The sequence below is a fragment of the Pyxicephalus adspersus genome, chromosome 5 (assembly GCF_032062135.1).
Source record: "Pyxicephalus adspersus chromosome 5, UCB_Pads_2.0, whole genome shotgun sequence".
NCBI lineage: Eukaryota > Metazoa > Chordata > Amphibia > Anura > Pyxicephalidae > Pyxicephalus > Pyxicephalus adspersus.
In genome coordinates this window covers 40,512,588-40,540,226 of record NC_092862.1, presented here as the reverse complement: position 1 = coordinate 40,540,226, position 27,639 = coordinate 40,512,588, and the positions used below count along the sequence as shown (strand labels likewise).

General features: G+C 37.4%; 1 protein-coding gene across 5 annotated transcripts; it reads right to left on the bottom strand.

The window, feature by feature from the left end:
- Nucleotides 1-27,444, bottom strand: LOC140330803 (ethanolaminephosphotransferase 1-like). Of its 5 annotated transcripts, none has more exons than XM_072411244.1 (11): nt 27,287-27,444; nt 19,059-19,127; nt 16,802-16,910; nt 12,038-12,112; nt 9,281-9,549; nt 8,974-9,082; nt 5,458-5,506; nt 3,585-3,765; nt 3,272-3,454; nt 2,330-2,422; nt 1-574 (listed from the first exon to the last, which is right to left on the bottom strand). In XM_072411244.1, exons 1-10 carry the CDS (start codon nt 27,365-27,367, stop codon nt 2,357-2,359), a joined length of 1,191 nt encoding a protein of 396 aa, XP_072267345.1. In that variant the 5' UTR covers nt 27,368-27,444; the 3' UTR covers nt 1-574; nt 2,330-2,356. The 5 variants fall into 5 exon arrangements, with proteins under 5 accessions (XP_072267345.1, XP_072267346.1, XP_072267347.1 ...); XM_072411245.1 differs by having other exon boundaries at nt 2,370-2,422; XM_072411246.1 differs by adding an exon at nt 25,762-25,827 and having other exon boundaries at nt 1-2,422; nt 27,287-27,408.
- Nucleotides 27,445-27,639: the final 195 nt, after the last annotated feature.

Genomic DNA, 27,639 nt, shown 5'->3' with positions numbered 1-27,639 from the left:
TTTTTTAAAGCCAAAAAATGTATGTACTGCTCCAAAATGACTCAAGCATCCAATTGCCATATATTTAATATTAATAATATGTCATATATTTGTAGTATATTTACGGAACAAACAATTCCTTTATTTAACCAATTCAAAAAATGAAATACATTTCCCATTCCTAAACCAAATGTCTTATAAGACTACAAGACTTCTATAATAATACAGTGGAAAAACAAAAAGTTCAGCAAATGTACAGTAATTCCATGTAACCAATCCCACATCAGCTTTGAGATATATAAAATGATTAAACTAAGGAAGGCTGATTGGATAGCTCACTATATCCTACTGCACACAATCCTATTAGAAATATTATGTAAACCAGAACTAAACCGGCAAAGCACATTTCTATGTAAACCTTGCTTTGGTCCCTTGCAATGAACGGTGTGAAAAGCAATGATTGCCAAGTCTAGAAGAATCTGCCAGTGACAGACTCCTTTATGATTCATTCCTTATGATTCTTAGTCTTTCAGACTTCAAAGAGCTTCTTCAAGGAACATGTATAAATGATGAAATCTTTGGTCAGATGATTTCCCTAAAAGATAGATTAAAACAATAAATATTTCACCAAAACCTAAATCAGGGCTTTAAGTCCTACAAAAGCACCTTTGTGCATGGATATTAAAATAGGAGATTAAACATCTCTGGACCAGTTTGTTTTTTTCCAGATTTATAAAGAAAGTGGCCCTACTGCCATTCATTATGATGGTCGGGGAAGAGTTCTTATGCCTCTAAATCATTTTATTCTGAAAATCGACAGAAAATTCTATATGCATTGGTTTCTTCGTTTCGAAAGAAAGCTGTTGAAGTGCCTCAAATATAACCCATTCTTAAGGATCAAAAAGGGTTTTTACACTTTCTTTGAAGGTAGAAAATCTTTTTGAAGGGTAGCTGCATAGGAGTAGAGATTTAACAAAAAGCCCTCTCTTCTATATAATAGATATTTTCATACATGTTCTTATGCAGTTTGGACCATTTTAACCAATATGTTTATTATTATGTTTTAATTGGCTTTGTGTGTATTTTAATGTATGTGTGCACAATTCAATGTCCAATAGCACATTGTGGTGGCAAAGTTTGCACCGATGGAAATTTAGAAATAAAGGATATATCCGATTGATGGGGTAACGTAAGACTTAAAGTGATTGATAATAGGCAAATTAAAAACCAAAACAGTATATATTTTATTTGTCCAGTCCATAGATGTGTTGGCTTCATTAGTGTTCAACCAAGAACATTTGCTGCAAGTACAGAAAATATCTGTCTATTTTAACAGACAGTTATGCAATGTTACCCTGAAATAAATTATCTTATTTTCCTTCCAAGCAAATTTTGTTACCCTGTCTCCAATGTAATGGGGATGAAGTTAGTAATGTTTGGCAGCCTAAATGACAGCCATGGCTTCCTTAGTATATTGAGGAGTAAGCATTGTTACCCTAGGACAGGAAGTGTGTTTTGGAAGGGATACCAGGTGAAAATATTGAAAAAAGCCTAAACAATAAAGAAATGCAGCCACCACATCTGAGGCCATCTTAATACCATAGAACAGGCAATGTGCCTGTATGATGCCGGGAATCCTACTGAATAAACTCCCGCTTTAATGTTTAAGAGTGAAGTCATCCTGGCTTTACCAAAATAAGATTGTTGAAGATTAGTTATCCCAGAAGAGAACAAGAAGAAAATGGCAGCACCGTCAGGAAACGGGTGAACGGGGAAAGTGAGCGTATTCAAAAGAATTGTAATCAGGTAGATATAAGGGACAAGCGATGTCCCTTTGCAATAAACAGCCTGCCTGTCACATTTTTTTAACTTTTGCTTTTAGTTCCACTTTAAATGTATATAGGAGTATGTTTTGTTTTTGATTTTTTTTACAATAATATCTTTAGACTCAAAATTAAGCTTTTGAATTTGTTGGTCCTAAAAAAAAAAAACTAAATATTTCCCACTAAATATTAAATCCAAGATAGGAAAGTCACCCTTGGAGTTAGTGCCTTAAAAAATAAGTTGGTAATAGCAGACTCCCTATTTCTGGTAAAGTACGGATGTCTGTGTCATGTAGGTAGACCCATGGTAATATTTTAAAGAATATACACTTCATAATGGCTATAGAAACTATAGACAAGTGGTAAGAACTGATGGTAACTATATTAGAAAGTTGTCATATTTCCAACTGAAGCTCGTACACAATATAGCAATTGTTCAACACAAACTAGAGGTCTTAAAAATATCAAACTAATAGTATTTACATTGACTTGAATATAGTCTTTCATATCTAGTACAATAAAAAAACCTGTATGTGGAGTAACATGTCATTCACTTAGTCAGCATACCGCTTCTTGAGGGAGAATACATAGATATGGAAGTGTTTGCTAAGCTGCATTCCCTACAACAAAAATGATAAATATTAAATATAACCAACAAATGCACATAAAGACTTTACATGAACAGTATATTGATGCACATTATATATTTGGCTGTGCTGTATCCTTTATACTGAATAAAGTGTGACTTTTGTATATAGGAAGTAAATGCGGGCCATACTATTGCTGTGTTGTCACACCATCTTCCTACAAAGGCTTTTTATTATTTGTTTTTTTAAGCAGAGTTTTTAATGCTATTCAGTCCTCATTTGTAGAGATTTTCTTGTTTTGAAAGAGTGAGAGAAAGTGAGAGAAAATCAGGACTACATTCAACAATAAAAATCTGACAGACTCTAGAATTCTCCTGCTCTATTTAAAAATACCACTTTGTCTGTCTGTGTTACATTTACCTAGTTCCCCTTACTTGTCTGCTAAAACTTTGTTGGCAGGACTAGAAGTAAGAGGAAATCTTCCTAATAGAGCTCTGGGGGTCTCTTGACAACTATTATGGGTTTCACCCTTTTTTCTCTGTATCCAAAACTAGAAAGTTTGTTTGTCATACATTTTAAGACTAATGGTAAAATCAGTATTTTTTTTTTGTTTTTTTGCTTGTTAAAAGAGGGCTTTTATACCACATGGATGCTAAGGACTGGATTCGGCAGCAAATGTGCTGTTGTATCTATATCCAGAGGACTGTCGAGCAGTGGGCCAGTTACTATATTGATAACTGCCACTAAGGCTGGTTAGGTACTTGTCGCTTTTGCTTTTAACTAAAGGTAAACCTGGGTAAACACTAGAATGATGTAATAGTAAAAAAGCACAAAACAAAAACCTTAAAAAATGTAAACATCTCAAGACAAAAAATAACTCACCACACAAACTCCATAATGGACGTGTGCTATTGTAGCACCAGCTGTGAGTGCAAAAAAGATGGGTTCTTCCATTGTCCGGAGATACCCTGAGACAGCCAGGCCAACCACAAGGGCCAGGGGCAAGAGTAACCAGTGGAAAACTTCTGATCTGGTGTTACTCATCTGGGATATGATAACCCTGCACTGTCAGATAAAGACACCTGTGTTATTGCTTTACAAAGAGCAAGATAAATACAAGAAACAAGCCTATTAAAGGAAGAGGTAAACAATATCCTGTTTTTCTATTAGACAATAGTCCCTTCTTGATACATACCGTTACATTGGAGAAAAGCACACCAACCATCCATAAAAATAGCCTTGGCTGTCTGTTTAGAATGTGACAGGGAGAAAATAAAGCCCAGACTGTAAGCAATACAAATAATAGAGAAGGAGAGAATAATGGCAATAGCCCCTCATACAAGGAGTTCTTTAGCAGTGTTTTCTGTTGGTACCCCCTAAATGAAAAAAGGGAAAATAATGAAAGGTTCTGTTAATCATTATAAGTTATGAAGGTAGGCAGAGTTTACCCTACATCTGTTTGACCTGAACAGTCTTTATCTAAAACCAGATATTAATTGATATAAATGTTTATAAAAATAACACTGTAGAATGTTGATCTATGAAATAAAGAATTGCATTTGGAGTTCATAAAGCTTTTATTTGTACTGAAAAGTAATTTGGATTGCATATTTTTAGACTTTCTCCCCTCTGAAATGGCGGTGAGTTAAGAATTTCAAGAAAGCAAGGCATTTTCATTTTTATTTCCTATTTTGTTTAAACTCTGCAGACCCGTGTTCTCATGTTTTCTGCTCTGTAAGGCTTAGTCTACACTGACTGTTTCCCCAGCGTTTAACCTGAGGCTTTTAAAGCCCATGTTTGAAATCCCCATGCATTCCGTTTATGAGCTTAATCTTAAAAGTTGCTTGCAACATTTAAAAAATTGAAGCGCAGTATAAACGTGGGAAAACGCATAAAAACTCAGCTCAGCCAATAAGGGATCGGAGCAATCAGCGGAGCTCTGCTATGCTGACAGCTCTGCTCTACTGATTGCTCCCCAAGCCCTAGAGGAGCTGTAATATGTGTTAAAGATACAGAACATGTCACACTCCTCTAGGGCTGCGGGAGTAATCAGGGGAGCAGAGCTGTCAGCATAGCAGAGCTCCGCTGATTGCTCTGCTCCCTGATTGGCTAAGGAAAGGGAAATCCTGGTGATGCGTGAGCTGTCATCAGGGTTTCCTATTTCTCAGCCAATCACAGAGCACTAGAGATCACACAAGGCACAAGGCTCCCCATTCAAGTCTAGTGCTGAATGGCTGAGAAACGTAAAACCTCAGCCAATCACAGAGCACCAGAGGTAAATGGAGAGCCTTGTCCTCATTTAACCCCTAGTGCCCTGCAATCCCTCACTGCCAGGAGGAGTTCCATAGCTGTGCTCATGTCATGATTGCAGCCATGGAAATCATCCTGTCATTTAGATAACCTGAAAAAAAATGTTTAGTTACACAAACTCACACACATTTAATAAAATAATTTAACATTAAAGCCTCGTCCACTTTTTTACACATTTTAACCCATTCAGGGAATGAGTAGGGCTTTATGTACCCCTGTACTCATTCCCTAAAAGGGTTAAAAGTAAAAACTTTTATAACCGCTTATGTAAAATCGCGGCGTTTATAAAAGTTTTTTAGCATTTTAAAGTTAAGCTTAAGCTTGTAAAAGTGCATAAAAACGCATATAAACGTGGTAGGTACATTTATATGCATTTTTAAAACTGGTCATGTAGAGCCAGCCTAATGCGTTTTTATGCACTTTTACAAGCTTAAGCTTATCTTTAAAATGCTAAAAAACTTTTATAAACGCCGCGATTATATGCACGTTATTAGTGTTTTAAAGCTTGCCTTTAAAACGCTGGAAAACATCTAAGCAACATTATAGATAACACTCATAAACGTGGCTCAAGGAAACGTCCTGGTGTAGATTAGCTCATTGGAATGCATAGAAATTTCAAACATGGGCTTTTAAAGCCTCTGGTGAAACGCTGGGAAAACGTCTGTGTAGACTAAGCCTTATGCAACTACACCTTTGAATATGCCTTGCTAAAAGATTATATTGTATATTGAATTATAAATGTTTAGAATATTACTTACTTTATTATATTGTAGAGAGTCTGAGGAAAGCTAATAAGTAAACTGCATCCTGCATAAAAAAATAAATTTATGTTACAAAGTGACACACTTGGCATCAGCAAGCAACTCTTAAAACAGACCTAAACTAAAAGATTTTACTTCACGTAAAAGGGTAGATAACCCTGAGGCACTTCCTCTTTCTGTCTTGATCGGTGCCGTGATCAAGACACAATGGGTGCGCAGAGCCTCCCGGGATACCAACGTCACGCATCCTAGGACGCTCATGGCTGCGCATGACTGAGATCAGGGGCATTTTCCTTCACTGAGGGGAAGGGGATGCAGATTTTACGTACAAAGAGATTAGCACTCTTTTTTTCCCTTTCTTCCCTACGTCACATGATCTCGTGCTTGCTCAGTGCGAGATTGGGTGACATAGCCAGAAGAAGGAAGAGATGACTGAATATGGTGGCTCTCAGCGCTACCTTTGCGCTGGGACAAAGAGGAATTCCAGGGCGGCTCAGAACCCGATTGAGGAAAGGTCCAGCACGATTTAAGGATCTGTGGAATTAAAGGTAAGTGTGATTTAATATATATCTACCTACTTATCTGTATATTTGTTGCAGATTAATGATTTGGCAGGTAATGAATTCAGAGTACCAACACAGCCAGGAAAGTTACATTTTCAGAAGGAGATAAGAACGCTTTACCAAATAGTTCTGTCCTGAGAGGTTAATTGAAAACTGAACTCCAAACAGTCAACAAACTCACCATTTACACAGGACCGATTGACTGCGCTGTGGAAATGAAAGTAAGTGTATTTTTTATTTTTTTTTTGGGGCATTTTTCAGCTTACTTCCTCTTTAAGCTAGGGCAGATCACACATGGTCTGTATCAAATAAAGCAAGTCACCAGCTCCACTTCTGACACTTTTAAAGTAATACCGGAAAAAAAAAGTTGCATATACATTCAATAGTTATTTTACAAAGCCTACATTTTTTCCAGAATACCATTTTTTTTTTGGGCCACAATGTAATATCCACATTATAATGTGATGTGTAATTACATATGACTATGGTAGGGACTTTGTGTGTCCGCTCGGTGGACAGTTAGTGATATGACAATGGATTTTTTAAAGCATTGCGTAATATGTTGGCGCTTTATAAAAACACATTTTTTGTTGACTTCAATTTTTAAGATAATTTACACAAAAATAGGTATGCTGATTCTGAAAGTGCAGTTAGTTTTCTTCTATCACGTCAGGTTTTTTCTCTACCGCTTATATTATTGCGATTACTGTAGCATGGATTTGTATAGGCTATTAATTTACATGTGTTGTTAGAGGTTGTGCACTGCTTTACGTAGTGAATAAGCAAAATGTACTTTTTTACTTACGCACGTATTTCCTTTCTTTCATGTCTGGCTCTGCTGTTTCTTGCCGTAAGTGCCTAAACAACCCTGATTCATTTTGTTATATCTGTGGCCGTTTCACCATTCCCAGTCAAAGGGGGAACATCAGCACATTTGTAGAGTAAACCCTTGACACACAAACGGTGTGTCAAGGGTTTACGGATGTGGACAAAGGGAACACGTGATAAGATGCTTTTTGGTATACCTAAGGTTTGGCGAGAGCCAGGAGATCATTTCAGTGACTGTTACTTTTGTATAGTGAAAACTTCAGGATATAAGAAAAATAAATGTAACATAGAGTATCCTAGTCTACCATCGGCTATACGCCCAGTGGCTCATTCAGATGAAATCCCAGTGCCGGTTTTCGTTACACAACCCTCTCATGAAGAACATGGTTATGGTGGTGAACTAGGTGACAACAATGATGAACAGTTTGAAATTGAATAGGACTCTGTAAGGGATTTGATCAGCATGAGTTGAGGGATTTGGCACGTGATTTGGGACTATCGAAGAAGCCTTCAGAACTCCTAGCATCAAGACTGAGTGAGAAAAACTTGCTTGGAAAAGGAACGAAGGTATTGTACTTTTGAACCAGAGAAATTGCATTTCTGCAGTACTTTAGAACTGACAGTGGCTTTGTGTATTGCCATAACATACCTGGTTTATTGGAGGAATTGGGAATTCCAATCTACAACTCAACTGAATGGTGACTATTCATCGATAGCTCAAAGCGGAGCTTTGTGTCCTTTGTGTTTTATGTCCTCCTTCACAATGGCAATATATTTGGGTTTCGATCTGCCATTCTGTTTCTCTTTGTAACGAATATGCAGACATCAGAGAGTAATTGAGTTGTTGCAATATCACCAACACAAATGGTTCATCTTTGTTGACCTTAAAATGATATGGTTCCTTCTTGGTCAGCAACGGGGATATACCAATTATCCATCCCTGTTATCTGTGCCCTAAAACCAGGTGATCCAAACATTCTACATGAGCCACTTTTTGATAGAAATAATATTATTTTCCCGCCTCTGCACATGAAACTGGGTCTGATGAAGCAGTTTGTTAAAGCTTTGCCAACTGAAGGAGACTGTTTCAAGTACCTCATTTTGGCATTTCCTAGCTTGTCATTTGAAAAAATAAAAGCGGGTGTGTTTGATGGTCCACAGATTCGGCAGCTCATCAGAGATGAACATTTCATCAGGACAATGTCAGAAGTCGAAAACAATGCTTGGTTATCATTCAAAGCTTTTGTCAAGGACTTTTTTGGAAACACACAAGCAAATAATTACAAAGAAATTGTCCAGAAACTCTTGGAGAGCTACGAAATTCTTGGTTGGAATATGAGCATCAAGGTGCATTTTCTGCATAGCCATCTTTCTATCTTCCTGGAAAACCTTGGTGCAGTCTGTGTGGAGCAAGGTGAACGATTCCACTGAGATTTGAAGGGTAGAGTAGATGGGATGTACATATGATGGCTGACTATTGTTGGAGCGTCTGGCAGGATTGTCCTAACACTAAACACTTCAGGAAAAGCTATACGCGTAAATTTTTACCTTAACCACTTACTGATTAATTTTCAAATGTTTTACTGTAAAACAAATGTCATGGAGTAACAATAAATCCTTTGTATGAACAAAAGAAATTTAAATAAACAGTACATTCAAGTTAATATTTCATTATTTCAATATTATTAATATTCATATTATTTCAATATTTCATTTTTTCATTGTATGTAAACTTTGTATGTTTTTTGACAAAAATGAAGGGTACCCTGTATCATAAAAACTGGATGTGATAGCAAAAAACTGGATTTTCATTTCTGGATTCACCACCCAAAAATTAGTAAAGAACAAATGTAAGATCTAACTCAACATAAATGCATTCCCCAGTGTAATTTGGAATATTTATTGAAAAATGCCATAAAGCCCTTCCATAACTATCCACCCTATGCTGAAATTGTGTGTAACCTGCACCTAAATAATTATTATTCCTTGAAAGAATCCAAGATATTTACATTATCAAAGATTTAAACAGTACATGATCCTGAGTTAAACATAATAGTAAAATTTCATGATCCTTGAAAAAACAAAAAATACTCTAATGCATTTTAGTCAAAAGAACACATACCTACAAGGAATGTAATTAGGAGGTCAGTCATGTATAAATGGGGGATCACTGGTTTATGGAATGCATCTACTCCAACTGCAGCAGTCAGGATGTACACAAATGTCATTGACTACGAGGAAAAGTAAGTAATAATAAACATCACAATAATTCACATGTTTACATTGCACTATCCTTTAAATAAAGCGCTGCAGAAGAAGCACATTTCCTGATTATCAATCAATCCTATTATTTTGGCTAATTGTATTGTGGTTTTGTCAACTTCCTTTTGAAGTTGATTATCATGGTACAAGACAAAGTTACAACTCACCAATTGGCTGATATCATAGGTCCATGGAAGAAAGAGCATCCCTGTGTTGTATTTTTCCCAGTGTGATAGCATGAAAGTGAAGAGTACAACACTAGTGACTAAATACATCTTCATTGGTGTTAATCCTGCTTCTCCTGAATTACATCCAAATATTGAGAACAAAGATAGTGGAAAAATAGACGCTGTCCAGCTGTCAAGCCCATGGTCAAATAACTCCCCCAATGGGCTGCTGGATTGAGTCCTTCTGGCATGTTTCCCATCCATTGAATCTGCAAACAATAAGTGACATTTTAAAAGATCTGGATAAGAGGAATAAAATGATTAAATTGTTTGAGATTGTGACTTGTGATACTTTTAGATCCAAATTGAAAGAAAAAAATCACCCAAATCTCTTTTGAAGGTACATGATGTCATACGTACCGATGCTCTCATGTTCTAGCACCCAGGCTTTTCCCACATTCCAGGCCTGAACTTTCTCTATGATATACAGCGATTGGCACTTTTGGGTCATATCTGTGAATTCAGTGCTGTGACTAATCTGAAGACAGCTCTCCTGATTAGTGAGCACAATATAGACGTAACAACATGTCAGTCAAAGGTACCAAGTGCTGCTGAGAACTGTGCATCCATGACCCTGTGCCTCCTGCAACTTTGTGCCACCAGTGGCCCTGTATTTTTTTTACCTTGTGCTTCCACTATACCTTTGCCTACTGTGACCCTTTTCTTCCCGTGACCTTATTGCCTTTTGTAAATTCTGTACCTCCAGTAACCCTTTGTGACCTCGCTTCCATTTGTGCTCCTGAGACTTTCTGTGTTCCTATGTGCTGCCCAGTCAACCTGGGAGCTGACCACAGCAAAGTTCACCCCTCCTTGCAGGATGCTCCAGTAAATACTGGCTCGTTGGACTCTGCCCTTGCCGCCACCTTCCTTAAGCAACAATACTGTATACCTCCCACTTGGATGAGCCTTCCTCCAGTTAAGTCTGACTATGGTATATTACATTGTTTTGTTATCAAGGCCAGACATCTCTAAACCCCTCTGTGTGGATGCTGATGCTTTACAGCTCAAAGCAAAAATTTTCAGGCTTCGTATTGGGCCTAGGTATCCTTGGGCCTTTTATTACAAGAAACTTTTTTCAGCCATTGAAGAGCTTTTGGCAATCGGACTGGCTTTTGGGGATTGGCAGTACTTCATGTGCTTGACGCTATAAACTATTTTTTTTAATACTAATCAGTGAATTTTATAATATTTTATTATATACATTTTTAACATTGCTGTTCCAACACAAGTTGGTGTGAGTTAAGGAAAGATCCAGCCCCTGATGATGTCTGTATGACAAAATGCATAGGACGGTGCTCAGTAGTTGCTGAATGTGTTTGCTGTTACACTGAGCAATCATTTTTTTTATTATTAGGGAAATTATTGTTAGAACTTGCACTATTTAATTGTTACATTCTCAATATAATGATGGATTCCACATTGTTGTGGTGACCTTGGTGTATTGTCTCCGGGAAAGGCTTAATAGGAATTGAATGCTATATTGGCAAGGAGCATTGGATTACTGCAGACATCCCTGAATAACCTCTATGATATTGTGGTCGTAGTTCTAGTATGTGTATCTCCTACCTGGAAGAGCAAGCCTACAGCAGATTCTGACCCTTAAATGTGACACATAAATCTAGATAAGGAAACCCTCATTCTCTGGGAGTTTGTGCAGAAATAGTGTTCAATCATCTAGACAATGATAGATTGTTAATAAAACACAAGGCTCTTGTATAAGCAAAGCGTGTAAGCATTTTTTTCTTTGTATGTGACCATAGTTATAATTAACTGTAACTACTCTTTTCAGTTTTCCAATTGGAGGCAATTGCTGTAAAGTTCAAAATCAAAAAGCAGATTCTCAGTTAAATTAAAACAAATTAAAGCAGACCTAAATACCATTTTTACCTTAGATAAAAAGGTAATCTGCAGTGCTGGATTATCTATTTTTTTATAGTATGGAAATTCTCTTCCTCTACCAAGATGGCTGCCTTGACAAAAAGTCAAAATGCAAAACAAGGAAGAATAGTAAGTCAGTAATGGAAGATCAGCTGCAAGGAGACCACATGCAATACTGGGGCCTAGTCTTTGTCCTTTGATAGACTTTAGGCGGAGGCTGCAAAGTTCTGATGCTCTTTACAACTGTCTACATTCTATTGTTTTTAGTGATGTCCATACCAGTTCATAGTTTGTTAATTATATAATCACTAGATTTTATAATTAGGTGCCATTCCTTTGCTTTACATATGGTAAATGTATGTCTTCCTTTCCATACATTTCTATATATTTCTACATGAAAACTTTTTTTTAGACACAAACACCTAGGTGCCCTGGTTATGTGTCAGTCTGTAGTATCAGCTGAAACACATTTTCCTGGTGATGGCCTGTGTGTTTAACATCCTAACAAATGATGCACTACAGCATGTAAATGTTTTGTAGTGTTTATCCAGAATTTAAAAAAATAAATAGGCCATTGCAACACTACCATGAGTCTGATAAGCAAAAAAAAAAAAAATGTTAGGGTGGGGTTCCCTTTAAAAACCTGGTATATGTATACCCTTAATTATAATGAGGATAAAAAAGGCCCACTATTATTTGTTTCTATCTGTGTGTATTCACAAAGAACAAGTTTAACTTTACCAGATCAGTAAAAAACAAAATTAAAACAAGCCATATGCAAAAAAATGTTTTTTTTTTTACATATCATCTGTACCATACCTAAGGCATAAGCCAAAAAGTTGCCTAAAGCTGCAGAGATCCAAATCCAGTTTGGAATATGTTGATTGCCAGATCCTATAAATAAAAACGTGAATAATAAAGCTTAAAGAATAAATTTATTAAACAAATTTGTTATATAACAGAAATCCGTTTGTTTAAAAGCCTTTCAAGCCAATCACATTTTTTTCCTTTTAATTAACTTTACTTTTAGAGTTAACTCTTTACTTTTACAAGGACTACCAATCAGAACATTCATGATCCCCACTTTCTTTTTCTTTGTCAAGTCATCATTGACCTTTGATTTGCGTTCCTCATTAGCTAACTTTTATGTCAGCATGAATTGTGTAGTTTACTGTATTTTTACTATTCATATAAAACATGTGATTTACGTTTAAAACAGGATTCGCTTATGGCTCATGATTCACAGTGTATTATGTTTTTTTTTTAATAAAAAGCACACCAAAGCTATTTACTTCTAGACTCCGTGTCTAGTGTAAATGTCGTATGGGGTATCTTAACAGGTAGGTAGAGATGGGTATAAGTGATTTTTTTATTAATTCACCATTTATTGTGTAAATTTCATGAAAATATTGACAGCCCAAAGACCCTGTGAAAAGTAATATGCAATAATAATATTATAAAGCTAGCTACCATAAATGCTAGGGAAAATATATAGAAAGCATTATGATTTCCTTTATACTTCTGCAATTATTTGTAATATTTGTGTAATTTATTAGATTTTATTGAAAATTGTAAAAAAAAAATTAATACAAAAAGAAAAATTAGGTTTTGCATATAATACTGTATACATGTGTCTTTTGCATCAGTATTATATGCATTTTAAATTTTACATTTACATGCTATGAGTTTCTTGTTTTCAGCACCAGAAAAGGCTTGCAAGCAGATGCACAGTGCATGCAACTGAATGTTGTCTTTTTTCTTTACCAGATTTAAATGATTAGGTTATAAAATATCTCATCTAATAGGTTTCTAAGCACAGTGTTCTATACAAGATCAGAATGTCACATACAGTTCCAAAAACACACAGAAACACGGAGAAGCAACTTGAAAATTGTTGCACATCCAGTTAAAGTGTTTACAGAGCTCACCACAAACCAAAAATCTGCCTCATGGGCTGACATTTACCACATCATTGTCATACCAAAAAATACCTTTCATGGTTCCAGACAGCAACAAACCAAAATTTTGTTATATTTTCAGCAACCATGACTAGACTGGTATTAAAAGTAAAATTGGGCATATCAAGCTCATTATGTGTGTATGTGACCAAACACGGTCCTGGATGTAGTCCAGGATTGAAAACGTTTGCCAACTAATAGCATGTGATTTTTAAGAAATCTATCCCAGGTTTGGTGGATCACCTAGGTTTCCCCATTTTTATTATAAATACACATTATTTATTTAGCGCCAATATAATATGCAGCACTGTACAAAGTCCATAGTCATATCACTAGCTGTCCCCCAAAGAAGCTCACAATCTAATGTCCCTACCATAGTCATAAGTCTTTATTACAGTCTAAGGTCAATTTTGGGGGGGAGCCAATTAACATAACTGTTTTTGGAATATGGGAGGAAACCAGAGTACCTGGAGGAAACCCACGCAAGCATGGGGAGAACCTACAAACTCCATGCAGATAGTGTCCTGGCTAAAATTTGAACCTAGGACCCAGCGCTGCAAAGGCCCGAGTGCTGACCACTGAGACACAGTGCTGCCCACATAGTCTATCTTCTCCAGTCATGAAGAAATTTATTAAATCAGGCCGTCTGAGTACAGACTTACCTGATATTTGTACTTTTAATATTGTTATCAATGTCCCTCCTCCAAACTAGCAGCCCCTTTAAGTTGTATCCCTGCCCCTCTGAGATCACCTCCCAGCCTTTTTGCTAAAAGTATCATGGCTGGGCTCTTTTTCCTCCGCACATGCTCTCTCCTTAATACCTATGATTAGACAGTCTTCCTGCCTCCTGAGACATTTATCGGGCTGGTGTTTGGCTGTGCTCCACTGCATGTTGTTTATTCTGTCCAGCGATGTTACTTGTAGCAGCAGCAAGGAGAAAAAGGAAATAGCAGCATCTCCAGCTTCCGCTTAGCAGCCTAAAATGTACCTTCTTGGCATCCCCAGCATACACTCTGAGGCTGTACACAGGTGAAGGGGATTTTAGGAGCAGATTAGTCCCTGGCTCAATCCTGCGCTGCTATTGGCTGCTAGGACTTTATAGTCTCCCTGCTCCCAGTCACCAGTGCCCGTTGTAGCATTAATATAGGAAGACCTGCTTCTGGTGTATAATTCTGTTTGATTTACTGTTGCTGACTTGGATTGTATGCTGCCTGGATTGACCTTTTGAATGTGACCCTGGCTTTGTATTTACTATTGCATACCTGGTCTGGTGGACTGATCACCTGTGATCACCTGTGTATGACTTATGGTTTAGTATTCTGGATTTGCCCCTGTATGAACTTTGTAGTGCATTATGGTCCTCTGCCAGCCCTTCCCCTGATGCCATGCCTTGCACACAGAATTCCTGGGGCAACTGTGTGCTGGGAGGTGCAACTAGTCTCCTTAGGCTGAGCAGGGGCTTGCTAAAGGCGAAGTGCGATGTTAGATTGGGGGACTGGTGTCCGGCGAGTACTGGTGCATGACCAGCAGAAAAAACTGACCCCAAACATAATTTTAGGATCTTGCTGTAATCATGCACAGACAGTCTGCCCTAACATGCATATTTACAAAGGAGTGAGGGGGAGCACTGCTAGAAGCCTCCAACACTGGCTTGTTTCTAGTGGGTAACAATACCAATTGATGAATGAAAACTGAACTCAATATACTTAGTTATTTCCCTAAAAATGTTAAAAAGTAGGTCTATTATCCTTTAAAATTGGAGGTATGATGTTCAAAATCAGGTATAAGATTTAGGTAAAAGAAGATTCAGAAACATTTTCAAAAAGTACATCTTCAAAGTATCTTTGCTTTAGAAAAACTGTTACTTAACTCTACTTGTTGTACAGTTGTTGTTGCACAAAATCATGTTCATCATTAGTGGCCTGTTCTGCACCACCACGGGTGGCATGCTGGCTCAATAGCTAGCACCCTTGTCCTGTAGGACTAGGTTTCCAGGTTTAAATCTCAGCCAGGAAACTCTACATTGAGTTTGTCTATTAGTCTTTAGTAAAGACTGATAATACTCCCAGTATGCTGTTTTATTATATATTATATACCCCTATACTTCTTCACTGTCTATGCTGTGCTGTATGTCATTAAACTTCATCATACTTCCCCCACCATGGAAATCACTTTGTCTGCTCTTTTAAACATGTTCCAGACTCACATTGTGCACACTATATGTTAGGTACTATTGCCATACATTGTGCTTTGTGTATGTGTGGGTCCTAACTTTTATACACTAGGATTATTGGCTTCAAAACAAACCCTAAAAATAAAGGTAATAATCTCTGCACTGGATTTTGGATTATCACTGCACCGCAATGCTGCCAATTGGGAAATCCAGGCACATAATATTCTGCAGCAATGTACTCTAGTCTAGTGGTTGCCAACCACAGTGGTCCATAGACCACTGGTGGTCTGCGAGAAAATTTTGGTGGTCCACATTTTGCATCTCTTTAGTAATACCAAAGATAAAGAGAGGCCCGTAGCCGTAACAATTAGGCGCAGGGTCACATGACCAGGTGCGAGGCCTAGCCAAGAGCTTTTAAGGGGTTAAGAAAAAGGTAGTGTTGCTAGAGGGGGCTGGGCTAGTATACAACGTGGGGTAGGAGGAGATTAGGAATGGGAGATGTTAAAAGGGCTGGATTTTATTTAATGGTGTTTTAAATAAACGGCTGCTTGCCAGCCAATTTAAAATCCAAGATTTTGTGTTGGGGTATTTAATGGGGGGGGGAGTGGCTGGTAAGCAGGGGCAGGTTTGGAAGTAGGCGGTAGTTATGACAATGGTGTTTATAAAGGATGGGCTAGAAGGTCCGAGCTACCCTGGTCATGCAACTAATGATAATAGTAACAATAGTAATACTTCACTTATCTGTGAGCTGATCAATGAATCGGAGCCTCCATAGTCCTTGTCAGGCACCATTAGGAAGATCACTATTTTACAAATGTATTTATCTTTTGAAAAAAAATCATAAATAATGGTCCACAGGATTTAAAATTATGAATTTAGTGGTCCGTGAGGTCCGAAAGGTTGGTGACTGCTGCTCTAGCCCACTCCTCTAGCCAGATTTTGAGTGCTTTGCTTTCCCAGGAGGTAACCTGGAAGGCATGTTGATTTCACCCATGGTTTTTATTTTCCTTAACCCCTAATTTTAATTATTTATAAATATATTTTTCACAAACCAAGATCTGTTAGTTGCAGGCAAAAAGTCATATGTTACAAGTTTGATTGAATAAACATAAAAAAAAACAAATAGTCTTTATTTGCCTTCATTCTTAATTTTGGAACATCTGAGAAACAAACTCAGAGCGGGGTAACACTAGAAAGTGTTTGAGTAAAGAGAAAATTAAATCTTTCAGAATAAAGGACTGTTTTTACTGGAAGGTATTCTTTGAGACTATTTTTTTAAAGTGTATGGTTAAATTTTCCATATATAATAATTTGACTTCAACTGCTTTTGTTCTGAATAATAAATATCCATTTGTACTTAAAGGAAAATACAGCTCAAAAAGAATAAAAAACAGTATAATGGAGAGCAGAATAGATGCAAATATGATGTATAATAAAAAAGTATAATATTACCTGATGCTGTATAATCCCAATCATACCAAGATAATAAAAAATAATTGTATAATACCAGCAAAAATCCAGAGAAAGTTAACATATTTGGAGCAATCCAAAGGGGCACTATCTAGAAAATAGAAATGTGGCAGCAAATATTTAGTAGGAAAACATACCTTTAGGAAAAAAATGTTACACATACGTAAAGTGATATCAAATTTGTTTATATTTTTTAGACTTAGGCTCATATTTTGGCTTGCTTGCTCTCCATATTTTTGTTCTATTGTTTAGTTTAACTATTTTTATTATTTTAAATAATGAGGAAATACAAAACAGATTATAAACAGAGAAGTGTAAAACAAGAAGAATGATAATCCATCACAAATTTACAATTCTCAGCCCTCTCCACTTAAAATTGTGTTAAAGACAAACATATATATACACTTATAGTAAAATATAATATATATAGGAATATTGTGAGCTAAGGGTAATCACAGTCAAATACATCTTCAGGTTTTGTTCCGACAAACAATATGCCAGATCCCATCCCATGATCCCATGTTGTGAGACACTATGAGAAAACTCAGAGGCATCTTTGTTAAAAAAAAGAGGACCTATCTAAAAGTACCACATAATTTTCCATTTTAACTGGGACACAGTAGGGGTGCCTAACCGCCAAGCATTTGCGAGGGTCTGTTTTGTGGTTGTGAACAGAAAAGTGAATAACTTTGCTTGATATTTGGTTTAACCAAGTGGTCCTAGAATCAAGAGTGCCTCATATGGATCCTTCCAAATACTTCTCTACAGAAAGGTGTAAATTAGGTGGTAAACAGCTATCCAAAAGCATTTGATTCAAAAATATTCCAACTAAATGTCACACATTAAGTCCACAGATCCACAGCCATGGAAACAGGGATTAGGTACTTCAGGTTTTACTTTGCTTTTCTGAGTGGTAACATATACCATGCAAACAGACTTTATAACTGGCTTTGAGAAAGGTTACATTCAAATATCCACAGGCTGTGTCCCATATTTGCTTCCATGGTCAATTAGAGATAGTATGCCCTTACTCAGTGGGTCTCTGCTGCAAACACTTTCAAATGGTGTGAAGACCATGGGGAATTGTTAAAGCTCAAAACAGACTGTATATAGTGTTGAATCTGAAGGTACCAGAAGATTCCAGAAGATGGGGTATTGTGAGATACTTGGAGTGAAGCAAAAGTATTTTTGGTAATCAAGTCCTAAATTCTGCAAAAACCCTGAAAATCCACTATAGACAACAGTTGGAATCTTCATAACCCAGTAAGAAGGAGGGGTTGTGAACTAAAGTGGTGTATGCGGGGACATTACTTTCTCTGAATATTTGATATCATCCTAAACTAGCAATGTGTTTTGCAAGAGGTGGCTCAGAAGGTTTTTCCAAAGAGTCCAAAGAATAGTGTCAATGGCAATAGGGGTTAATAAATAAGCCTCAAAACTGTGCACACACCAACGATCTGTTCAATGGAGAGGGTAGGGAGGAGAAAATGCAAGCGGTCCATAGGAGTGCACATTGGTCATTCCTGCTTGGTTGTTTATCATTCTACCATGTCTGATTGATAAATGATGCCTGGGGGGCCACTATACACATGTCAGATTTTTGGTGAACAATTGTGAGTATCATCTGAAATGTGTACTTAGCTTTACTCAACTCTATTTTCATTACTTACACCTATATTTAATGTTATCAAAGGATTGGTTACGAGATACCTGATGACTCAGATATATTATGAATATTATTAATATAAATCTATGTCTCTTTACTGGTCATTTAAGGTATGCTGGGGCACTGTGATTCTGATTTAGCTCATTGTTCAGGCTATGAAGAAGGAACTAGTTTCTGCTCAATTGTATATATTCAGGCCAACTGAGATGCATTAAAGAAACAATGGCCTGACACAAGAAAAGCATAATTTAAGCCTCCCTGTACCTCAGTACTGTTACCATGATAAATGGGCTTATAGAAAGACTGCAGAATGTTTGAGATTTAATGTAAGGTTTGTGTTTGTGTCATTACAGCATCCTACCTTACACAATATAGTCCCTGGGATGTGTAGATTTAAAGAAATCTCACTGGCTATCATTGAAAACTGGATCTTTGTACTAGACACAGATACACATGAGAAATCGAGTTAGTAGAAAGATCTTTTTCTTTGAGAGTGTTGGACCTAGATGTAGGTTAGTGTACAAAGTTATAGTTAAGAAAAAGTTTTTTACTTATTAAAAAAATAAATCTCACCTGTACAAGTTTATTCCATACATGTTGCAGTACATATACAGATAAGGGGTTTGTGTCTGCTGCACTATACTGAAAAAGAAAAAATATGTACATATATTATTGTTCAATGACTGCAAGACAGTCTACACAAACTATACTAACACACCCCAACAACTGCTCATATAGGTGCCATCTTTGCACCATCTTGGAGTTTTGACATTGTTAGTGAATGCAGTGTATCAAAATGTCCGTGCTTGTCTGTAATGTCTATTGCATGCTGCATGTTGCCTTATTGGTTGTGGCAGATGTTCTGACTGAAGTTTTGCACAATTTGTTCTATCCGTTTCAGAGGCTATTTCACTGATTTTAGTTTCAATTCTGTAATGTTCATTTCCTGCAATTCTGGAGGGAATTCCCGGCCAGAGAATGGTATTGTTCAGAAAGTGCTTATTGCATCACTTTGGGCACATAGGTTTTTCATTAACAATTACACGTCATTAATAATTGCAATTTATGTTTTTTTTTATATATATTTATTACCAAATTTACATGTCAGCTTTCATAAATAAAATATGTTTATTTCCTGTGTTTCATGTCTGTCATGATGATATAGTTATGTGGAGGTTACAAATATAGCACAGTATTCACTGATGCCCAGTTATCCTACCATGGAATCTTAATTGTATCAAAGGCCAAAACTTTTTAAAGTAAAGTAGAGAATCCACAAAACTAATCTACAAACCACACTTTTTGGTTTTTATTTCCGTATGTGTCCCTGATGTGAATATTTACCTACTCTGTTTGTTGTAGTAAGCATTGCCACCGGAACTAAAAGTCCTGGTTATGGAAGTTTTGAACTGCCACCAGAACAGAAATAGAGGGATATATCTTACAACTATGAGACATAGTAAAGTGAAAACTGTCAAAGAGAGAATTTCCCTCCCTTTTTACAGATATCTCTTAATTCCCTGTTGTGACTATGAGACAGAAAATAAAGGGGCCTCTTCTCAATCAGACACTAAAAGGCAAAAAAAAGCCTAAAAGACATGTTAACCCTTTCCTACACCATCCAAAACTAAAAGAAAAAAAATAGTAATAAAAATACTTTCAGACATATTAAGGCATAAAAAACCCTCTAAAATTTACATGGCACCTTTATCAAGCCAAGATCTACAGAACACCACCCAACATGTAAAGGAAATGGGGAGCTTTTGTATCTTAAATCAGTACAGTACCCTATGATGATGGTGCTCCTCCATATATACAGTACAGAAGACATTGTCATTATAGGACACAAAGTGGAATTAAGTAGAATTAAGGGGAAAACAATCTTTGAAAAAAGCTGTAATAAAATTCAGTTGTGAATTTGGGTTTAGAAACCTTTTAAACCTGTGATTGTTACAGTGGTACCATCTGCTCTCCATACCACAGATATGAAACAATAGTGTTATCTGCAACAATAATATTGAATGTTTGCCTTGTGATGCTGGGACTGTGAGGTTTACTATTAACTGACAGAAGTACCAGGAGGTGCAGTGAGTCTTGCTGCGATAAAAGGTAATAAATGATACCAGCAGAACAAGTGTCCTTGTCATTACCTACATGAAAAGTGTCCACCCACTGCATTCCCAAAGAGCTCTGTCTATTGATTCAAGCAGGATATAGTATTATGAGATAAGAAATAGGTAGACAGGGTAAACATATGTGATTGACCATGTATAGTCATTTACATAAAGACCACATCTGGTTTTTTAACTTTACTCTTTTATATATAATTAAGTGCACTACAAATTGCACAGATATTTAAAAGCATACAATTGAATATAACATATATACAATATTTATATGTTTCTCTGTGTCCTGCAGATCCAGACACAAACTGAAGAAGATAACCATAAGTATTTTTAAATCTTATATATGCCTGAATTAAAAGGTTAGATAGCTTGTCTTTCCATATCTCCCAACTGTCCTTAGTTAAGAGGGATGGTGTCTCTTTTAGAAGCCCCTCTGTCTCTATTTCTTCCTCAGTTGTCCTTTTTGGGAGGATATACATACATGTCCATAAAAATGTATTTAATTAATAAAAAGAATTGTTTTGCCCTAAATTTTTCATCCAGCCGCTTAATTATAGTTTTTTATTTGGAAAAGCTAATATAAAGTAAATTACACCGGCAGTGAGTTTGCCATACGGTTAATGCTTCCTCACACCACTGAAGTGCTGCCTGCGGAGAGATGCTTCATGTAGCATCTACCTGAGGAAGCCTAATAAAGAATTAATAGATGAACCAGTAAGTGATTCAGTACTGCTAAAGATGTCCCCATTCACTATCGCCAACAGTTGGGAGGTATAACAAATGTAGTCTACTTTGGAATCCAACTTGATATAAGTCCTGTTTGGACACGTAAAATCTTGCTTGGTATACGACCTTTGTGCTGGAACTTGTGTGGGTCAAAATGAGTCCTAACACTGCGCGCTACTCATTCAGTGAACAACTCGCCCTATAACTCTCTGTGAATTACATAACATCTCCTCCCTTCTCAGCACCATCCTGGTAGGTACTCGACTCTTCTCAGTAAGGAAGGTTAAATTTTCATTTATTTCATCTAATTGCTTTTGTATTTATATATTTTAGTATTAAGCCGTGTTTAAATTATTTTATACAGCTCCATCAATGTATAATCTGCCAATAACTATAGGATTTTTTCTTCATGGGAACGGATTAATCAGTTCCCTTTTAATTCTTATGGGAAAAATTTGTTTGGTATAAATCCTGTTTGGTATATGTCCAAGGATCTGGAAGGGATTAAGGACTTATACCAAGGTACCACGTTACTGATATAACAAGGAACATTTCTAGTGATATAGGGTAAAATGCAGGGGACTTCTGGACACGGATGCACATGTTTTTGTGAGTTGTGTTGAATGTTCCATTGAAAGCCCCATTTTTGGTGGGCCCTCAATGTGTCTTCAAAATTCATGTTTTCTGTGCTGAGAGTAAGGTATGTAAATTTTGGTCATCTATGCTTTTCAAACCACCATTGGGAACTAATAGCAGCATACAGCACAGGGAGTAGCTGCCTAGCTCTTGTAGATTGTGCTACAGCTATAAGTTTAAACTAAAATGTATCTTTGAAATCTTTTTCTTTGAGTGTTGTTTCATCCCATAATTTTTTTTTCTTCTGTGAAATAGTCTGCAAAAAGTGTATTTGTGTGTATGTGTTTGACCTAGTATTGTAATAAAGTAACTTTGGTAAAGTTTGTCACTTCTTTATCTTTGAACCTAACACTATCCTTGTTGTATATGTGTTTCTATCATAATATTTTTAAGTTTTTTTACTATGTAAGCGATATTGTTAGATTTATATTTTTATTGTGCAGTTAGGTGTTAGCAGCATTAAAGTGGACCTGAACTAAACTAAGTGAAGATTTGATATCTTATGAATATCTAAAAACAATGAAGGTGTGTAAACAGTATCGAAAAAAAATTGCTTTTATTTCCTCCTAAAACATTTCATGATTATTGAGCTTTTTTGCTCAATTGGATCACTATGCTGTTCCTTGTTTAAGAGGAAGCAGTACCTAAGGGCCTGCCTCAAGTCTGCGTTTCACACAGGCTTCCAATGGGGACTACATGTGGTTATTTCAACACATGTTATGTAGGCATGGCCCACAAATGTCACTCAGTAAACCCACTATGATCAATAAAGACGTGTAGCCACTGCTAGAGTACATTCATGAAGACTGGAAGTGGCTGTAAAAAGCCTGCAGGATATCAACCACACAAAATTCAGCAACACATACACACATTTAAAAGAGGTATTTTAATAAATAAAAACATATTTAGCAAATTAAATGTTATTCGGTTGTTTACATTTACTTTACATGTATGGAGTAATTCTACTGGTGGCCCAACCTTCGTAAGGATGTGACAGACTATGTCAAGGCCTGTGCTGTATGTGCTCAAACCAAGTCGTCTACTTGTGCCCCAGCAGGACCGTTTCTTCCTCTGCCCATTCCTAAGGAGCCCTGGTGTCATCTGTCCATGGATTTTATTACAGATCTTCTACCCTCTGATAGCTGTATGGTCATTTGGGTGGTTGTTGATTGCTTTTCCAAAATGGCCCATTTTGTACCCCTTACAGCTTTACCATCTTCAGCTGCGTTGGTGCCAGCCTTCATTTGTGAAATTTTTAGGCTTCACGGTATGCCCACACATATTGTATCTGATCGTGGGGTAAAATTTACCTCTCATTTTTGGAAAGGCATTTGCAGATCCATGGACATCTCTGCGGACTTCACCCGCAGACTAATGGCCAGACAGAAAGAGTTAATCAGGCCCTTGAGCAATATCTCTGAGCTCTTGTCTCTGTCCACCATGATGACTGGGTACCACTGCTATCATGGGCGGTGTTCGCCCACAACAACCATGTCAGCACCAGCACCAAGAAATCACCTTTCTACATTGTCTATGGCAAACATCCTCGCATTCCATCTCCTATACCCTGCCCTGCCAAAATACCTGCACTCAGTGCCCTGCAGAGAGACTTTAACCGCATCTGGTCTTCTACTTGTGATCATCTGGAACACACAGCTCTCAGGCACAAGAAGTTTGCTGATCGACGTCGTCGTAAGGAAACTTTTTTACAACCTGGAGATAAAGTTTGGCTCTCTACAAAGAACATTTGTTGCAAGGTGCATTCCCTGAAGTTTGCTCCACGGTTTATCGGACCTTATGCCATTTCTGCCAAGGTTAATCCAGTTTGTTACCAGTTGCGTCTTCCCTCACATCTCAAGCTGCCCATGTGTCTCTGCTTAAGCCGTTGGTCCTGAACCGCTTTTCTCGTCCCTCTCCCCTAGCTACTCCTGCACCCGATTCTTCTCATGAATATGAAGTCCATCAAATTCTGGATTCCAAGTTTTTTCGTAAAAAGCTAATGTACCTAATTGTTGATTGGAAAGGTTTTGGTCCTGAGGAGATTGTGAGTTCTAGCTACAGATGTGTCTGCACCTCTTCTTGCCAAGAAGTTTCATCTTCGTGTTCCCCTTAAACCCAGACCGCGGCGGGTGGGGAGGCCCTGTAAAAGGGGGGGGGGGGGGGGTAATGTCACACTTTACTGTTCCTCACTAAAGCACAGGCATCTCTCTCCTGCGCATGTGGGCAGTTCTGTCGCTGGGCGTGCCTCTGTTTCCAATCTCTATCAACTCCGTCCATGCCACTGGCTAATCAGAAAATAGCCTCTTGTTCAGCCCTGGCTATTTAGTTAGCTCACAGACTGCACAGTGTTCGTTCAATGTGTCTCGAGCCCCTAGTTCTTTGAGCTAGTTCCTGTTTACCTGTGGCTAAATTCAGTGTTTCTTCTGTCCAGCTCCTGCCTTAACCCCTCGTTGTCTAGTCTGTTGGTTCCCAGCCAACTTCCCTGTGCTGTTCCAGTTTTCCTGTCAGTCTGTGGATATCCCTGAGTCTCCTGTGCCTCCTGTTGCTTCCAGTGGCCCCTGTGTCACTAGTGTCTGTCTCCTGGATTCCTGGCAATTGATCCCTGGCTTGTCTTGTTTGCTGCCTGTCTTGACCCCGGCTTTCCTCAACTATCCGCCTGCCTTGTGATTTTGTACTGTGCTTGCCCACCTTGGTGTGCCCAAGGACTGCAACCTGGCAGTAACCAGCGGCGCAACATCCTCACCATCCAAGGCTCCTGAGAAAACCTGGTCACTGCTTAGACTCTGAGCCTTGGCCCTTCTCAGGCCTCACACCACAGCGCCCCTGGTGGTCCTGTCTATCCGTACATGGCAGTGGATAAATGTTATATTCCCCATTTACACCCTCAAAAATCTAGTTTTTAGGAAAGCCCTAAATTGTATACATAAACCCGACACCAACAATTAGACAAATATTTATACCAATATTTATAACAATAATATTATGTCTCTGCATAAAATGCTGGAAGCAGAAAACTGAAATAAACAGTATAGGACATACTCTTAAATGTTTAACCCTATAATTGAGTATTAAATTAGCACTTTTATTTTATTTTTGATCTGATGAAACAAGCACAAATGTCCAGAAAATGTTTGGTAGCTCCCTATACTACAAAACTAGCCATCATATTATCATGTTCACTTACATCTTTTCTTTCAGTTCACTTTCATCATGCAATAGAATCCAACTGCTAAGCTTGTGAAGTAGGCCAACGAAAGAAACAAGATCTAAATTTGGTGAATTAATCATAAGCACTTTTTCACCTACGCCAGCCTTTCTCAACCTTCTCAATATAGAGGAACCCTCAGTAATACCTTTTACGTCTCAGGGGACCCCTTCTAATAATTGCCTTGTCTACAGCTCACTGTAAATAAAAGAATAGGAATGTGACATACTTTTGTATTTAACAACCATTCTATATGACATTTACTTAAAGTGGGAAAGAGAAAAAAAACACAAACAAAAAATCCAGGTGTTGTTTTGTTGATTGTCAATAACGTGCTCCCTAGCAAAGGCTCCCTTGTATAGATGGTTAGTGGGAAACCTTACGCTTCTGTTCGTTGGGTGAAGGGCCCTCTTCAGTGGGTTGCCAAAACGATCCTTACATCATAGTTAGCAGGAGGAATTCTCCTTACATTGGTGTTCAGTGGAAAAAATGACTTCATACATTGATGGTCATGAAAAATAGGACATTGCTTATTGCTGTCAGTGGTTAAATATCTGAGAGGTACAAGTGGCTCATTGCTCACCCGCTAGCATTCTCTGGAGAAATCCTAGGACTCTTCTAACTCCTGGCTGAGAAAGACTCACCTAGACTTTACACAGTGCAAATAATTATTATATGCTAATGTGATAAAGGTATAAAAGATATAAAACATTGTTCAGAAATAAATTCTATAACAAGGAATCCTCACTTAGATAATCTGGACAATAAAGCTGAAACAGCTAAATACACAGATGAAACAGACAGATAAAACTTGTTCACCTGGTGAAACATTTCTATTTTTGGTAGTTGAGGTAAAGAAGCGCGCAGATAAGCTCATCTGTCACTTTGCCCTCTCTTCCTATCATGATCCTTACAACTTATTGGCTCATTTTGCTGCTTATCCATCCCCCTCCCTGAGTTCTTCTGTACAGCCTGCAGGAAGATGATGTCAAGCCAAATGGGGTATTTGTACTGCTTGCATTCCAAAAATTATATTTCATGATACATTCATAAAGCATAATATACCTATCAAGTGAAGAAAACAGTAATATTCAGAGTTTGAATTACCCAGGTTTGTGACATGTTTCTTTTACCAATGAGATCCCTCACTGATTATTGATTAGCAATCAATAAAAGTTTAGTGCAGGTGGTATGGTGTTTATCATAACATGATAACCTTAAATCTAAGTTCACACTGGTTTTTTTTTTAAGCACCACCTCTTGGTTTATATTGGAATGAATGGGTTAATTTCTCACCCTCTATACATATAGATGCTTGCAGTACCAATGCCGTGCATTTTTTTCAAACATCACAAGCAGTGTGCAAAGGCAGTTTTCTGCTCCGACCACCTCCAAAAACTTGAAATAAACTGCTTTTGACCACTGTTGCAAGCAATTTTAAGCAGCTTCAAGCATTGTGCAATTTTCTTTTCCAGTTCCAGTCCAAAATTCTTGAAACCATTTAAAAAATGGTTGCAAAGTGTTAAAAAGTAGGTTTCATTGAGGTCTATGTATAATAAAACGCCAAGCTTTGCAATCGCCCATAAAAGCATTCGCAAATGCCTGAAAAAGTTTATCAGTTACTGCCTGTAACCGCTCCTGGGTGCCTGGCGGATGCCAATAGGTACCCAGTAGTGGTAATTACTTTAATCTAGTCTTAATGGTACTTTTTATGAGAGGCTCCATCTTATCTCTGAAAGCAATTAATCTTTCAAAACAAATATAAATCACAAATAAATCTAGTGGGAAAAATCAATGAGCTACACAGGAATTTCTTCCACAGCAAATAAACTAATGCATGCAAATTATTGTGAACAAGCTATGTTCATATTTTTGAAGCTTTGTTTCTGCCGCTATTCCTAAAGTGAATAATGCATTTGTGCTCTTTTAGCAGAAAAAGTTTATTAGCAGAAAAGTTAAGAAAGAGAGAAAGAAGACCAATATAGTAGGTTTTAGATTGCATCTACTGTAACACATAAAAATAGAATAATGTAAACCTGCTTACCAAACAGACTTGACTACATGCATGGCAAAAGCAAACCTTCATGCTGTGTAACACTGCGAGTTACCTTGTATTTGTCAAAGCCGGCAAGTTGATCTGAGGTGATATATTGGTAGTTAAACATGATGTCTGTGCACAGAGTTTTCATGTGGCTATTCTGTCCCTACACAGGGCAGCAGCAGAATTCAGGTCTTCTTGTAGCCTGTTCGGTGAGGCCGGTTAGCGTACGTGTGTTTGTCAGTCTGTGTAGTGCTATCTTATCTGTTGAGAGCACAGTTCTTGATGTCACTACCCAGGAAGGCAGGTATTCAAAGTATCACCTTGCTTTAACTGCCAGTACCAACGACCAGAGAAATACATGAATACTTGATCTTTTCATAAAAAGATTTTTATTGTATTTCTGAAAAACAATCTAATAAC

Excerpts from the sequence above, each read along its gene's own strand:
- LOC140330803 (XM_072411243.1), bottom strand. The coding sequence starts at position 27,367 with ATGAAAACTCTGTGCACAGACATCATGTTTAACTACCAATATATCACC. Across the intron at positions 5,507-8,973 it reads CCTAATTACATTCCTTGTAG|GATGCAGTTTACTTATTAGC; the intron begins GTATGTGTTCTT and ends TTTTTTATGCAG. Across the intron at positions 3,455-3,584 it reads TGCTTTTCTCCAATGTAACG|TGCAGGGTTATCATATCCCA; the intron begins GTATGTATCAAG and ends TTTATCTGACAG.